At 35.5% G+C, this 16,510-nt stretch overlaps 1 protein-coding gene across 1 annotated transcript in view; it reads left to right on the top strand.

Moving 5' to 3' along the window:
* The window catches only part of RPS6KA6 (ribosomal protein S6 kinase A6), a gene marked incomplete at its 3' end in the record, with an annotated part of 242,802 nt that extends 228,777 nt beyond the window's left edge, over window positions 1-14,025 (top strand). Inside the window, exons 21-22 of the mRNA XM_084259149.1 lie at window positions 12,643-12,783; window positions 13,900-14,025. Of these exons, the coding sequence (XP_084115275.1) occupies window positions 12,643-12,783; window positions 13,900-14,025 (267 nt within the window). The remainder of the gene's footprint in view (window positions 1-12,642; window positions 12,784-13,899) is intronic.
* Window positions 14,026-16,510: the final 2,485 nt, after the last annotated feature.

Raw genomic sequence — 16,510 nt, 5'->3', positions numbered from 1 at the left:
GATTTAGTTTTTCCTTTGTGTCTTCTGGGTTCTCTGTATATTTTAATGTCATCTGTAAATAATGATAGCTTTAGTTTTTCTTTCTTAATTTGGATTCATTTTATATCTTCCTGTTATCTAATTGTTCTAGCTACAACTTCTAATACTGTATTGAATAGCAGTGATGAGAGCAGACATCCGTGTCTTCTATCAGATCTTAGCGGAAAGGCTTTCAGTTTTTCACATTGCGAATGTTATTAGTGCTTGCTTTGGCAGTACATATACTGAAATTGAACCAATATAAAGATTAGCATGATTCCTGTGCAAAGATGGCACGCAAATTCATGAAGCATCCCATATTAAAAAAAAAGAGAGAGAATGACATTGGCTGTGGGTTTATTGCAGACAGTTTTTAGCATGTTATGTTATATGTTCCATTTATCTTCAGTTTTTCATCAAAAATGTATGTTGAATCTTATCAAATCCTTTCTCAGCACCTATAATATGCTATAATATGATCATAAGGTTTTTATTGTTTCCTTTTGTTGAAGTAATAAATTATATTGGTTGATTTTTTTCAGAGTTTGAACCACAGTTCTCAGGTATGAATTCCACTTGGTTGCTATATATCATACTTTTAAGGCATTGTTGGAGTCACTTTGTTAGGATTTTGTTAAGGATATTTGCATCTGTGGTCATTAGGAAAATTGGTCTGTTATTTTCATCTATTGTGTTACCTTTGTTTGGTCTTGGTATTAGAGTAATGTTGGCCTATTAAAAAGTATTTGAAAGTGTTCCTTCTTTTTCAGTTTTTTTTTTTTTTGGAAGAATTTGAGCAGGGTAAGAAGTAGTACTTCACCTTTAAAGGTCTGGTAGAATTCATTTATAAAGACATCTGGATCTGGATCTTTGTTTTTAGGGAGCATTTTGATTACTGTTTCAGTTTTGTTGCTTGTGATTGGTTTGTTCAGAATTTTAATTTCTTCCTATTCAGTCTCATATGATTGTATAATTCTTTTTTTTAAAGATTTATTTATACAAGCACTGGGTACAGTCAGAAGTGTGGGAGGGTGAGAGAATTCACCAGAGCCAGAGGAGAAAGCAGAGCAGGCAGACTGATGAAGTACACTGCTGAGGGAAGCAGCAGGCGTGGCAGGAGAGGTCTGCGTGCCTTGTGGGACCCTCGCAGGTGGCCGGGGATTGAAACAGCACTGCAGAGGCTACAGGCAGCTTCGCAACCCAGCGCTCAACCACTGCACCACAGGGGAGGCCCATGATTGTATAATTCTAATAAATTTTTCCATCTCTTCCAGGTTATTGAATTTGTTAGTATGAAGATTTTTATAGTAACTCTAATTACTCTAAATTTCTGCAGCATCTGTTGTTATTTCTCCTATTCATTTCTCTCTGTCTGCACAAGGATGAATGTTCCCCTTCCCAGGGTTGCAAAGCCTCCCTCCGAGAACTACAATCTCAAGGCATATCTCTTACCTGTCTCTTGCTTAATGAAACATGAAACTCTTCAGTGTCCCTTTTGGTGCAGTCCATGCTGATTTCCAGTTTTGCCAAAGTCACAGGACCTCTGGGTGCAGTGTTGGTGTGGGTTTTCTTTCAGATTATTCTCCTGAAACAAAGTAAGGAGCTTCCTTTAACACCATCTTTGACCAAACCACCCCCACACTATTATAGTATGAATGAAATATATTTAAAATTGGGCTTCACTATGAGGCTATATTAGGTTTACAGCTTGTTATTGTAAGAGAGATAAAATAAGCTTGTTCATAGTTACTCTGATTAAAAACTGCTGATGAAAAACTTGCAATAGAGCAGCAAGAAACATTGCTATCTTCTGGTGATCCCGCTGATCCACACCCAAACCAGCAGTGGTCTTGTAACTTTCTGTGATACTTTACAAGCTTCAACACAAATAGTGAGACTGCAGATTCCCATCAGCGACTAAGAGAGAGTGACAGTCTTCCACAGGATAATGCCTGCCCCCACCCAAGCTAGTAGAGGTCTCACTAGTTCTGCAAGATATTGCCAGTGCCTGTGCAGACTAGGGAGATTCTGGATCCATATTAGGGAGGGTACCAGAGTAGCCAAAGACCTCTAGAGATATTGCTAGCTCCAACCCTGACCAGAAGAGCACTCATGACATCCCACAGGACCTAGTCAGCACTTGCCCAGATCCACAAAAGCCGTGTGTAAAGAGCCCTGACAGCACCCAGACTGCTGTGACTACCGACCCACATCAGCGAATAAGCCAGCATGGCCAAAGGCCTTACCACATCCATGAGACCCTGCCAAACTTTTGCCCGGATAGGTGAGAGCTCTGATCAGGGTTCTCCCAAAGGAAACCATAAAAAGTGAGTTCCAAAGCAGATAATGGGCAGGAAAATTCCCACAAATGACAACCCAAGTCCCCAAGCAAATTGTGTAACAGAGAGAGAACAAATTCCCAGGGCCCTAAGTCATTGACATGGAAAATGTTCTCCCTTTCAGATACAGAGTTTAGAATTGCAATGATGAAGAAATTCAAAGAAATGGAAGAAAACTCAGGAAAACAGATGAATGTCATTAGAAATGAAATCAGTGAACTGAAGACAGAAAAAGAAGCTCTAAATAAGATAAAAATGGAGTTTTAGGATTTCAGTAGAGAAATACAAGAGATGAAAAACTCAGGAGAAAGTCACAGAAGTAGAACAGATCACTTGGAACAAGTAGTGTAATTTAAGATGCAGATATACAAAGAACCTGGGTAGAGGGAAGAAATGAAATTTTAAAAGTCACAAAATATTCCTCAAACTATCCAACTCCATGAAACTTAAAAAAAAAAAGCATACCTAGATAAAATGAGATCAACAAGACCTGTGATAGTGAAATTTATAAAAATTCATGATAAAGAATACCGAAGCTGTCAAGAGAGAGGAAACAGATAACATATAAAGGTATCCCAATAACCCAATCAGACTTTAAAGAAACACTGCAAGTGAGAAAATAATAGAATGTCATGTACCAAATACTTAAAAGAAAAAAACTGCTAAACAAGAGTATTTTATTTTATAATACTCTCCCTCAGATGTGATGGGAGACTAAAGGCTTTTTCAGATATACAGGAAATCAAAGTTTGCAAACACTAAACATCTCTCCAAAAATACTGAAAGGTGCTTACACATTAAACTGAAAACATGAACATGCACAAAGGACTAAATAAGGAAACAGATTAACCCACAAAAAATGAGCATAAAAAGGCAGCAGCAATGGACTGTCACATACCAGTAATCACTTTAGGCATAGATGGACTGGACTCACCAATTAAAACACACAGAGTATCTGGTTGGCTCAGGAAACAGAATCCAGCCTCCAGGACACATATCTAAACTCCAATGACAAATATAAGTTTAAAGTAAAAGTTTGGGAAAGAATCCTACAAGCAAATGGGACTCTAAAGCCACACTTATAGCAGATAAAATAGACTTCCAGTTAAAAAAGTTAATGATACAGGGAGGGACACTATATAATGATAAACAGTGCATCAAAAAAAAACATAACATTCACCAACATATATGCCACATGGAGGCGCACCAAAATACATTGTCAACTGCTGTCAACTCCAAAAAGTTGGAAATAAATTGGAAATAAATTTATTGGAAATAAATATATTTGTGGTAGGAGACTTCAACACCTCACTCTCAGCAATGGACAGATGAACTGGACAGAAAATGAACAGATACAGTAGCCGTGAATAGAGAATTAGATCTCTGGTACTCATAGATTTATACAGAGCACTGTACCCCCAAAAAGCAGAATACCATTTTTTGTCAAGCACACATGGGATATTCTCCAGAATAGACAATATTCTGGTACACAAAGCAAGTATCAATAAGTTCATGAAGATTGAAATCATGCAGCATCTTCTTAGACCATAAAGATACCAAACTAGATAAACAACCAAAAGAAAGCAGGGAAATTGTTTAATACATATATACTAAACTACACAGTACTGAACGACCACTGGGTTAATGAGGAAATCAAAGAGGAAATTAAGAAATGCCTAAAGGCAAATGAAATTGAGCACAAAACCATCCAAAACTTAAGAGATACAGCTAAAGTAGTACTAAGAGAAAATATATAGCAACACATGTCTACATCAAGAAGCAAGAAAGAGCTCAAACAACCTTTTTGCTCAACTTGAGAAATTGGGAAAACAAGAACAAACAAACCCAAGAGCAAGTAGAAGAACAGAAATAATAAAAATCAAAACAGAAGTAAATGAAAGAGAAATTCCACAAGATCAATGAAATCAAGATTTGGTTCTTTGAAAAAACAAAATGAAATAGACAAACCTCTACAAATGCTTACCAAGAAAAATAAGGAGAAATCTCAAATAGAATGAAAAACAGAAGTGCAGAAATCACAAGAGGTGATGCAGAAATTCACATAATTACAGACTACTGTGAATATCTGTGTGCTAACAAATTCAATAACCTAGAAGTGGTGGACAGATTATTAGAATTATACAATCATCTGAGACTGAATGTGGAAGAAATAGAGACCCTGAATAAACCAATCACATGGAAGGAAATTGAAATGGTATTCAAAACTGCCCCCCCAAAGAAATAAGCAAGAGTCCAGGACCAGGTGGTTTCAAAAGTTAGTTGTACCAAACCTTTAAAGATAAACAAATGCCTGTCTGGCTCAAACTTTTTCAAAAAATTTAAAAAGGGATACTTCCAAATACTTTTTATGAGAGCAGTATTACTCTAATTACAAAACCATACAAAGACAACACACAAAAAAGAAAATATGGACCAATTTCCCTGAGGAGCACAGACACAATAATCCTGGATAAAATCCTAGCAAACCTAATCTAACAATGAGTTAAAAGGGTCAAAGACCATGAAACAAATGGGATTCATACCAGGAACACAAGGATGGTTCAGCATCCAAAAATCAGTCCACATAATTCATCACATTATGAAAGTTAAAAACCATATGATCATATCAATAGATGCAGAGAAAGCTCGAATGTCCATGTATGTTGAAAACCCTTGAAAAATGATAAATGGAACATACCTGCACATAATTAAAGCCATTTACAGCAAACCATTAGCTAACACCATTCTCAATGGTAAAAAAATGAAAACTTTTCCACCAAGATCTGGTCCAGGACAAGGATGTCCACCCTTACCATTGCTCTTCAACATAATATTGGAAGTTCTAGCTAGAGCAGATAGAAAAGTGAAAGAGATAAAAAGAATTCAAATTGGGAAAGAAGTATAGCTATCATCTTAGCAGATGAGGTTATAATATACATAGTGAACCCTCAAGATCCCACAGAAAAACTGAGACAATCATTTTAGCAAAGTAGTAGGGTATAAAATCAACACACATAAATGAGTTGTCTGTCTTTATTTTTTTTTTGAATTGGTCTTTTTTTTAATTTTATATATTTTCTATATCATTTTTCATTTTTGCACAATGTATGCATTTTCATCTTGAGATTTAGTTGCCTTTATATACACAATGAGATACAAGATGTAGAAATTAAGAAAGTGATCCTATTTCCAATTACACCAAAAATTAATTATCTAGGAATAAACCTAACAGAAGAAGTAAAAGAAAACTATAAGACATTGTTGAAAGAAATAGAAGAAGACACAAAGATATGGAAAAATATCCCCTACCCATGATAGGGAGAATTAACATTGTCAAAATGGCATTTCTACCCAAAGCTATATAGAAAGTCAACACCATCCTAATAAAATATCAATGGCATATTTCAAAGAATTTGCTCCAGCAAATTCTGCTGAAATTCATATGGAATTACAAATGACATTGAATAAAAAAAGCAATCTTTACAAAGAAAAAGAGAATGGCTGCATCACACTCCCAGACCTCAATCTATATTATAAGGCCAGAATAATTAAATAGCCTGGTACTGGAACAATAACAAATACACAGGCCAATGGAATACAATTGAAAGTCCAGAAATAAACCCACATATATCTGGACAGTTAATCTATGACAAAGGAACCAAAAAATAAACTAGAATTAGGATACTCTCTTCAAAACAGGGTGTTGGGAAAACTGGTCAGCATGCAAAATAAAGAAACTAGACCACAGTCACACACCATATACCAAAATCAAGCCAAAATGGATAAAGAATTAGATATAAAATGTGAAACCATAAAATACATAGAAGAAAACATAGGCAAACATTTCACAACATAATCTGTAGTGATGCCTTTAAGGATTCATCCCAAACAGCAAAGATAACAAAAGAAAACATAAAAAAACAGGCACTATATCAAACAAAAACTTCTGTACAGTGAAAGACACCATAACTAAAATGAAGTCACCCTACTGAATGGGAGAAAAAATTTGCACATCATACATCTGATAAAGGACTGATATCAAAGATATACAAAGAACTCAAATCTCTACAAAAACAAAACACATGACCCAATGAAAAAAAAATGGGCAAAAGAACTCAACAGACACCTTTCCAAATAAGACATTAGGATGGCCAACAGGAACATGAAAAAATGTTCACAATCACTTATTAGAGAAATGCAAATCAAGATCACAATGAGATACCATCTCACATCTGTGAGACTAGCACATACTGAAAAGATCAGAAACAACAAATGCTGGTGAGGAAATGAAGAAAAGGGAACCCTCCTAAATTACTGATGGAAATGCAAACTGGTCCAGCCTCTGTGGAAAGCAGTGTGGAGGTATCTCAAAACATTAAACATGATTCTGCCATTCAGCCCAATTATTCCACTCCTAAGCATCTAACAAAAAAAATTCAAAAACACTGATTTGAAAGGAAACTGGCACTACTATGTTTATTGCAACAATATTTACTGCATTTTTTCCTTTTATATATTTTTTACATTTTTCATTTTGCAAAAGAAATGCATTTTCATCTTGGTTATAGTCCCCATAAAATTACAAACCTCCTTATTTTGACCCTAATCCCCCCCATAGTGTGTCTCTGGTTTATAGTTGCTTGTTGATTTTGATTTTTACTTTATTATAATTAGTCTTTTTCCTAGTCCCTTATTTAGGTTTTCTAAATTCCTGCTATGAGTGAGACCATCTGGTATTTTTCTTTTTCTTTCTGGCTTATTTCACTGAGCATGATCCCTTCCAGCTCCATCCATGTTGCTGCAGATGGCATGAGTTTATCTTTTTTGATTGCTGACTAATATTCCATTGTGTATATGTACCACATATTCTTGATCCAGTCATCTATTTGGGGGCATTTGTATTGTTTCCATAGATCAGCTATTGGAAATAGTGCTACTGTAAACATAGGGGTGCAGGTGCCCATTTGAATTAATGTTTTTTTGTCCTTTGGGTAAATACCTAGGAGTGGAATTGCTGGATCAGATGGAAGGTACATCTTTAGCAGGTTGAGGAATCTCCACACAGGTTTCCACAGTGTTTGGACAAGTTTGCACTCCCACCAGCATTGCAGGAGAGTTCTTTTTTCTCCACATCCTCGTCAACATTTGTTGTTGCTAGTTTTTTTAATACATGCCATTCTCACTGGTGTGAGATGGTGTCTCATTGTAGTTTTGATTTGTATTTCTCCGATTACAAGTTATGTTGAACATTTTTTCATATGCCTGTTGGCCATTTGCATTTCCTATTTGGAAAAGTTTCTTTTTAGCTCTTCTGCCCATTTTTGGACTGGATAATTTTCTTTGTATTTGTTGAGTCTCGTCATCTCTTTGTAGATTTTTGTGATCAGTCCTTTATCATTAGTGTTGTGCGCAAAAGTTTTCTCCCAACTGGTGGGCTGTCTCTTTGATTTTGGTTACTGTCTCTTTTGCTGTACAGAAGCTCTTTAATTTGATGTAGTCCCAGCTGTTTATCTTTGCCTTCCCTATCACTGCTTTGGGTGATATGTCTTTAAATATGTTAATGAGGTGTATGTCATGTAATGTTTCACCTACATGTCCTTCCATATATTTTATGGTTTCAGGTCTTATGTCTACTTCTTTAATCCATTTTGAGTTGATTTTTGTGCATGGTGTGAGGTGGTAGTCAAGCTTCCTTCTTTTGCTTGTAGCAACCCAGCTTTCCCAGCAACATTTATTGAACAAACTTTCTTTGCTCCACAGCATATTCTTTGCTCCTTTGTCAAAAATTAGTTGACCGTAAATCTGTGGGTTTATTTCTGGATTTTCTATTTGGATCCATTGGTCCATGTGTCTGTTCTTGTTCCAATACCATGCAGTTTTGATTATTATGGCTTTGTAGTATAGCTTGAAGTCTGGGATTGTGATACATCCATTCACTTTTTTTTTTTTTTCAGGACAGCTTTTTTTCAGAATAGCTTTGGCTATTCAGGCTTTTTGGTGGCTCCATATGAATTTCATCAATATTTGTTCTATTTCTTTGAAGAATGTCATTTAAATTATAATTGGAATATCCTTGAATCTGTAAATTGCTTTTGGTAGGATGGCCATTTTGATAATGTTAATTCTTCCAATCCATGAGCAAAAGATGTCTTTCCATTTCTTTGTGTCCCATACATTTAGGAAATTGGAAATCTCTATTGGAGTACTCCTTGTCATTCAACTCAAAGAATTTTTTAATTTCTTCTTTGATCTCCTCATTAGTCCAGTGGTCTTCCAATAGTATGGGTTTCAATCTCCATAAGGTAGGAGGGTTCCTGGCCTTCTTTTTATGGTTTATTTCTAGTTTGACACCTTCATGGTCAGAGAAGGTGTTTGGTATGATTTCAATCTTGGTGTATCTGGTGATGTTTGTCTTATGTCCCAGTATGTGATCAATCCTGGAGAATTATCCATGTGCACTTGAGAAAAATGTGTACTCAGATTTTTGGGGTTTAGTGTTCTATAGATGTCAGTTAAGCCCATGAGGTCTAGATCCTTATTTAGAGTTTTAATGTCCTTTTTTTTTTGTCTTGTTGATCTATCCATTGTTGATAATGGTGTGTTGAAGTCTCCTACTACATATGTATTTTCTCTGATGTCTGTTTTCAGAGATGATAATAATTGTCTGATATATTTTGGTGCTCCTTCATTGGGTGAGTATATGTTAATGAGTGTTATTTATTCTTAAAGTATTGTCCCTTGCTCATGACGTAGTGACTGTCTGGGTCTCTTTTTACCTTTTTGAGTTTGAAATCTGTTTTTTTTCTGATATATGTATAGCAGTTCCTGCCTCTTTTTTTGGTCCATTTGCTTGTAGGATTGTGTTCCATCCTTTTACTTTCAGTCTATTTTTATCTTTTGTAGTTAAATGTGTTTCCTTGAGACAGCAAAGATTAGGTTTTGTTTCTTAATCCAGCCTGCCACTCTGTGTCTTTTTATTGAAGAGAATCCAGCCTGCCACTCTGTCTTTTTATTGAAGAGTTTAGTCCGTTTACATTTATAGTTAATATTGATATGTTAGCATCTGTATTTGCCATTTTGTTTGTCTTTTCTCTGGTTTTATTTTTTAAAAAAAACTTTCTTTGCTCTTGTTTCATTCTTCTTCATTCCTCTGTTGGTTCTGGCTTTAGGACTCCTTGTAGTATTTTTTGGAGTGGGGGTTAAGTCATGATGAACTTCTGGAGTTTCTGTTTGTCTGGGAAGGTCCTTATTCTTTCTTCATAAAGGAAGGAAAGCTTTGCAGGATAGAGTATTCTTGGTTGGCATTTGTTGTCTTGGAGTTTGTTGACTATGTCCCTCCACTCTCTCCTTGCCCATAGTGTTTCTTCGGAGAAGTCTGATGTCAACCTGATTGGTTTTCCTTTGAATGTTATCTGTTTCTTCCCTCTTGTCAGCTTCATTATTTTTTCTTTGTCTTGGATTCTTGGGAGCTTTACTATTAAGTGTCTTGCTGTATTTTTCCTTTCGTCTTGGAAGCTTGGTGTCCTTGCTTCTTGTATGTCTATTTTCAGCTCCTCCTTCATGCTTGAGTTCTCTTCAATTATTTCCTTGAATATTTTCTCTGTTCCTATGTCTCTCTCCTCTCCTTCTGGGATTCCTATAACTCTTATATTTCCTTTCCTTATAGAATCAGATAGTTCCTGAAGTCTTTCTTCATTCTTTTTCCTTCATACTTCTCTTTCCTTTTCTGTTTTGGTTCTTTTTATTTCCCTGTCTTCAAGAGTACTTGTTCTTCCATTTCATCTGTTCTGCTTTCACTGCTTTTCCCAGAGTTCTTTAGCTCCTCCATTAACCTTTGATCTCCTGCATTTCTTTCTCTTCCCTCTTTAGGGACTCAATTTCATTCTTCTGGTCAGTGATTATTTTTCCCATATCGTTGATTATTTTTCCCAGATCATTTTTGACTTCTTTCAGTTTTTTAATCATGACGACTTTTAAATTCTCTATTGGGAAGACTCATAAGTTCCTCTAAGTCACTGTTGTTGCAGTCTGGTGTTTGTCTTTTTGTGGTGTGTCTTTTTCCTAGGGACGTGGTTGGTTGCTTATAATTTTTCTTCTCCCTGCTGCTTTTTTTCTAATTTGACCTATGTGTTAGGACACTGTGTCACTGGTATTGGGCAGCATCTCTTTGGTGTGCTCTTTCTGGGTTGTCGGAAACTGGTGGTCCAATTGAGTCCAATACTTTTATGCCAGAAGTCCAGTAGGGCAGTGTACTATGGAGATGTTAATGGTCACTATCCCAGAAAATCTTCTCCTTCTGTATTTGTTTAATTCCAGAGGTGGGTTTTGAGGTCCACAGACTGCCCTGGCAGTGGCTGCATTGCCCACTGGGCTCCAAATCACTGGATCTCCTTCTGGGCTCCGACTCTTTGCCAGGTGGTACCTGGCTTGTGGGTGCCTTCAGCTCACCTCTGGTTGTGGAGACAGCCCTTTCCCAGTTCCATACAGTCTAGATGTGTTCCAGACGCAGAGATCCCTGCTCTAAAATGGTGAGTCAGCAGGGCAAGTCCCTGCGCCCGTGGTCTGCCCCGGCAGTGGCTGGATCCCCCTCTGGCTCAGACTGGTGGCCAGACAGGGCCTGGCTTATGGGGGCTTTCAGCTCTCCTCTGGCTGTGGGGACAGCCTTTTCCCACTTCCACACAGTTTAGGAGGGTTCTAGACACAGAGAAATCTGTTTTTAAGTGCTCCAGTACAGATGAGTGAATCAAGAATATATGCTATGTATATAAAATGGGATACTACTCAGCAATCAAAAAAGACAAGCTCATACCATTTGCAGCAACATGGATGGAGCTTAAAAGGATAATGATAAGTGAAATAAATAAGATAGAGTCAGATAAATACAAAAAGGTGTGGCTAATATATTTAATATAAAATAAATAATTGATAAAGGCAAACTGAAAAACTAACCCTTTATAGATGATAAAGAACTGAAACACCAAGGTAGGATGGGGTGGCGGACTGGAAAGAACAGAGGAAGGAAGCATAATGGTCTATGGTGGTGTAATACAGTTGAGTTGGTAGTGGGTGCACCCTGGTGGTAATATCCCAATATTACCTCAGTTAAAAAGCAATAAATTGGGCCTCCCCGGTGGCACAGTGGTTGAGTGCTGGGTTGCGAAGCTGCCCGCAGCCTCTGCAGTGCTGGTTCTATCCCCGGCCACTGGGTGAGGGTCCCACATGGTGCACAGACCACTCCTGCCACCCGCTGCTCCCCTCAGCAGTGTACTTCATCAGTCTGCCTGCTCTGCTACCCGCTCTGACTCTGGTGAATTGTCTCACCCTCCCATGCTTCTGACTGTACCCAGTGCTTGTATAAATGAATAAATGAATCTTTAAAAAAATCAATAAATTAACAAAATGAGAACAAAAAAAAAAAAACTGACAAACGTGTGATACTCTGACCACTGCTATTCCAGCAATTAGTGGATTTATATTATGCTTTTTTTATTTTATGCTGTAAACCCTCAGTTTTTGAGAGAAATAATAACATGGGATCCTCCTTTCTACACTGTATGTTTATAGACCTACTATTAAGGTTTGTGATCCAACTTACCAGCAAACATAAATAGCTTCCCCCTCCTGACCACTTAGCACATCTAGGACAGCTCTTTACATTATCTTCCTCCATCACTAACTACAGTCCAGTTCCACAGATTTAGTATTTTTTGATTTAAAAATATTAAACAAGAGGGCCTCCCCGGTGGCGCAGTGGTTGAGCGCTGGGTTGCGAAGCTGCCCGCGGCCTCTGCGGCGCCGGTTCGATCCCCGGCTGCTCCCTGGCCACCGGAGGAGGGTCCCACATGGCGAGCAGACCTCTCCTGCCGCCCGCTGCTCCCCTTAGCAGTGTACTTCGGTCCTTCTGCCTGCTCTGCTCCCCGCTCTGGCTCTGGTGAATTCTCTCACCCTCCCGTGCTTCTGACTGTACCCAGTGCATGTATAAACAAAAATAAATAAATAAATAAATAAAAACATGCCTCTATAAAAAAAAATTAAAAAAAAAATATTAAACAAGAATTTTCTGTATATTTAAAAGTCAGTTTCAACGTTTTTTTTTTTCAATTAACTGTGCAAATACTATATTTTGCTTTTCTTAAGGATGGCTAAAATTAAACAGATTGCAAAGCTACTTTTTTATATTTTAAGAAATTTAAATTGATATCTTTTACTAATATCTTTACTAACAGTTTCAAATATATGAACATATTTATATTCACATATATAAATATTTTTCATTTTTATTTAGGATTTGCTTTCCCATATGCTACATATGGATCCACATCAGCGATACACTACAGAACAAGTATTAAAACACTCATGGATAACCCACAGAGACCAGTTGCCAAATGATCAGCACAATAGAAATGATGTAGAGCATGTCATTAAGGTAAAACAAACAATTTTATGTGCCTTCTAAATACTTGATATCTAATTACACCTTTCTGGTGTTAAAATAAAAAATATTTTGTTGTATTTGACTTACTGTCAAGGCACACTGCAGCTAGGACTAAATTCAAGTTTCATATGAAAACAAATGATTGGTATTGATTTTAAGTTAATAATCATTGGTGCAATTCCCTTTATATTAAACCTAGATTTTAAATTTTAGTATTTTATGTATTCTTCTATCAATGGGCACTTAAGTTGTTTCCTTATCTTAGCTGTTGTGAGTACTGTACCAATGAACACAGGAGCACAGATAACTCTTTAAGGAGTAAGGAGTTGTGGTGTCTATAACTACAATGCTATATTATACAGCTCTAAAAGGGAAGGAAACCCAGCCATTTGCAGCAACATGGATGAATCCAGAAGATATTATGCCAAGTGAAATAAGCCAGAGTAGAAAAGAAAAAGAATTACATGCTATGACTTGTATGTGGGATCTAAAAAAGTTAAATACATAGAAGCAGAGCATAATGGTGGCTACCAGGGTCAGAAAAGAGGAAGAAATAGGGAGATAGTAGCCAAAAATGTTGCAGGTATTGTAAGTTAAGTAAGCATAGCGTGATTATATATGATGGCTATGATTAACAATACTGTACTGAATACTGTAAATCTGTTAAGAGCCCATTTCAGGTGCTGTAGTAATCACAAAAAGATAACTAGGTGAGAAGATATGTTAATTAGCTTGAATATGGTAATCATTTTACTATGTATGTGTATATCAAAATATGCTGTAGATCTTAAATATAATTCTTATTATAAAATAAAATTTTAAAAATATTTAAAGCAAATGAGTAATAAAAGATTGATGAAATAATATATTTTACTGTTTTAAAAATGTGTAAGAATCACAGTTATTGAAATAAAAATATACAACAAGCTTGGTATTAATTGAACAAGGGAGCATTGATGTCAAGATCAAGTATATTCAATTATTTTCCTGGAGGTAAATTTATATTCTAGTTAAATATCTTATGATAAAATATGGAACTTTTTTTTTGTTTTCTGTTTTTACTTAAAGATATTATTATTCAACTTGTGATGTTTTTCCTTGTTTTAGGGAGCAGTGGTTGCCACATATTCTGTCCTTACTCATAAGCCATTTCAACCAGTTCTGGAGCCTGTTGCTGCTTCAAGCTTAGCTCAGCGACGGAGCATGAAAAAGCAAACATCAACTGGCCTGTAAGATTTAGAGTTCCTCAGCCAAACTGGATGAAGAGATAATTACACATGTGACTTTCACTTGATCTTTTATCAAAGACATTGTTTTCTGTTACATTACTTGAATATTCTAAGTCTCCTTTTTTTCAGGAGGAATGAGATTAAAAAAAAATACAGAGGTCCACAATATTCATACTGTGTTACTTTGCAAGTATCTCAGTTTTTATTTAAGTATGTAATACTTGTCCACGAGGTACTAAAAACTTCTCGGTACACTGGCTTCTAAAGTTCTTTTCAGAGTTACTTGACAGTTGTTCTGGTTTCACAGGGTAATGGTTTGGGGAATCATTACCAACAATCAAGAAGCAAATATAATGATATAATGCCAAGAAATATCAGTATTTTTTAACATCAGAGCCTAAAGTACAGGCTTTTTTAACAAAAAAAAAAAAGAAAGAAAACAAACATTATAGAACCTTCTTATTTTGTATAACAAAAGAATTCCATTCATTTGACTCTGTAGTTACTAAAATGTAGATATAGTTCAGTGCTAGAACAAAAGATATTTGTGCTAGTATGTGAACTCCTGCTATCGTTGGTGCCAATGTTTTTTCACAAGAATGAAATCACAGATAATTTATGAAGAGAAACCTATCAATTAATTATCTGTTAGGGGCTTCATCTATAAAGAAAGCTTTCCATAAAACTTATAAAAAGCTTACATCTAATGGCAAGTAAAGAATTTTCTATCCAAAGGCTTTATATTGGTATACAATCTACTAAATAAGTCATCATTAAGTCTTTGGAAATAAAGTACATGGTGTTGGCACTACCTTGGTGTTATTTAAGTTGACTTTCAAGTCAACCAGTTAGATTTAATCATCATTTGTCCCCTATATATAATGAACCACACTATTGGTTTTGATACTTTCATGTGCTTTAAATTAAAATGTAGCATATTAATCTACTTTGAATGCTATAGTGATATAGTTGATATTCTACTGCAATGAACTTGTGCACTTAGCACACATGATGTACTATTATGCATTTTAGGAAACATTAGACAATGCTACATAACTATACCTCAAAAAGATAAAATCACATTTTAAATAGATAAATTGATATTTTAAATAGGAGTATTATTAATGAGCTACATAAAAATTTGAGCACATTTAAACTCATTTATGAAAATAATCTGGCCAAATTGGTCTTACTATTAAATTCATGATTCAGAACCACTGCACAGTATGTATTATTTTCTCTAAATGATGGAGTTTTAAATAATCTTTTTGTGTTGTTCAATAAAATACCATTACTAGTAGCTACTACTACTATTATGACTACTACTACTGACGAAAAGAACTCATGAATGTAAACTGGAGGACATTACAGTTTTGTTTAGTGAATGTAAGTGAATTTCTTGTGTGTAGATGTATGTTTACTGTGTATTTGATTTTGCTTAGTTCAGAGAGAAAAAGTTGATTACTGAGCGCTAAAGTATACAGTTTAGGCTAGAAGACTTGTAATTTCAGTACTTAATAAAAGAAAGTATACATATTTTCTTTAAAATGTAAGTGATATATTTTCCATGCACAAAGATCTGTGTCTTGGGTGTGATGTATAAAAGTATGTATACTTCTTCTGTGGTTTCTTTATGAAATAACTGAAAGACATTAAAGAATACTTAATGCCACATGGAAAGCAGGACTTAGAATGAGACTGGTATTATCCTGTGGATTTTCATGTCCCAATTTGGCTCTTTCCTCATTTTGCTTTATTACTAGAAGTACTTGCATGTAACAATTTATGTCATATGTTTTAACTTATTTCCCTCTGGTCATTATCATGTTTGTACTGTTTTGCCTTATCAGAATTGATATAACAAACACAGAAGTATGATTTTGGTGTTAACTTTTTAGTCAGAGATAACTATTTCCATGTATGCTTTTCTAGTAATAGTAATAGAATTCAGGTAAGTGAAATTGGAAAATGAAAAATGATCAAAAAATAACTTTCAGGCTTCACATAATAGTTTAAAAAATATTTTTCAGTGTGTTTGCTCATAAAGGTCATTTCATACAGTCCTTTCATAAAAGGAAAATGATCAAAATTAAGTAATGGGCAGCATGATTCTTCATCACTTAATGAGGATAGGTAATGTATAAAAGACACAGATGTAATAGAGAATTTACCCAGTAATTGTGCAAGATTTTCTGCTGGAAAATTTAAGCAGGCTAACTTAACAATAGTAGGACATAACCTTTTTATAAATGAAAGCTTCAGATTGTATCCTCATTTTGTAGAAGGAATCCAGATAGAAGGACTAATCATGTCCATTTAGACTAAAACTCTAGGTCAACAAATACATATGTGAATGGGACATTTTTTTTGATGGGTCTTCCATAAACGTTTAACTAGTGAAAACAAATCCTTTCCATAAAACTTTAAGATATTGTGGTTTCTAATGAATTCATGAGCAGTTATCTTGCACATTTTGGAGTTTTGATTTT

Source organism: Talpa europaea, assembly GCF_964194135.1.
Source record: "Talpa europaea genome assembly, chromosome: X".
Classification (NCBI taxonomy): Eukaryota; Metazoa; Chordata; class Mammalia; order Eulipotyphla; family Talpidae; genus Talpa; species Talpa europaea.
Note: the sequence above shows the minus strand (reverse complement) of the source record. Positions and strands in the feature narration are given on the sequence as shown.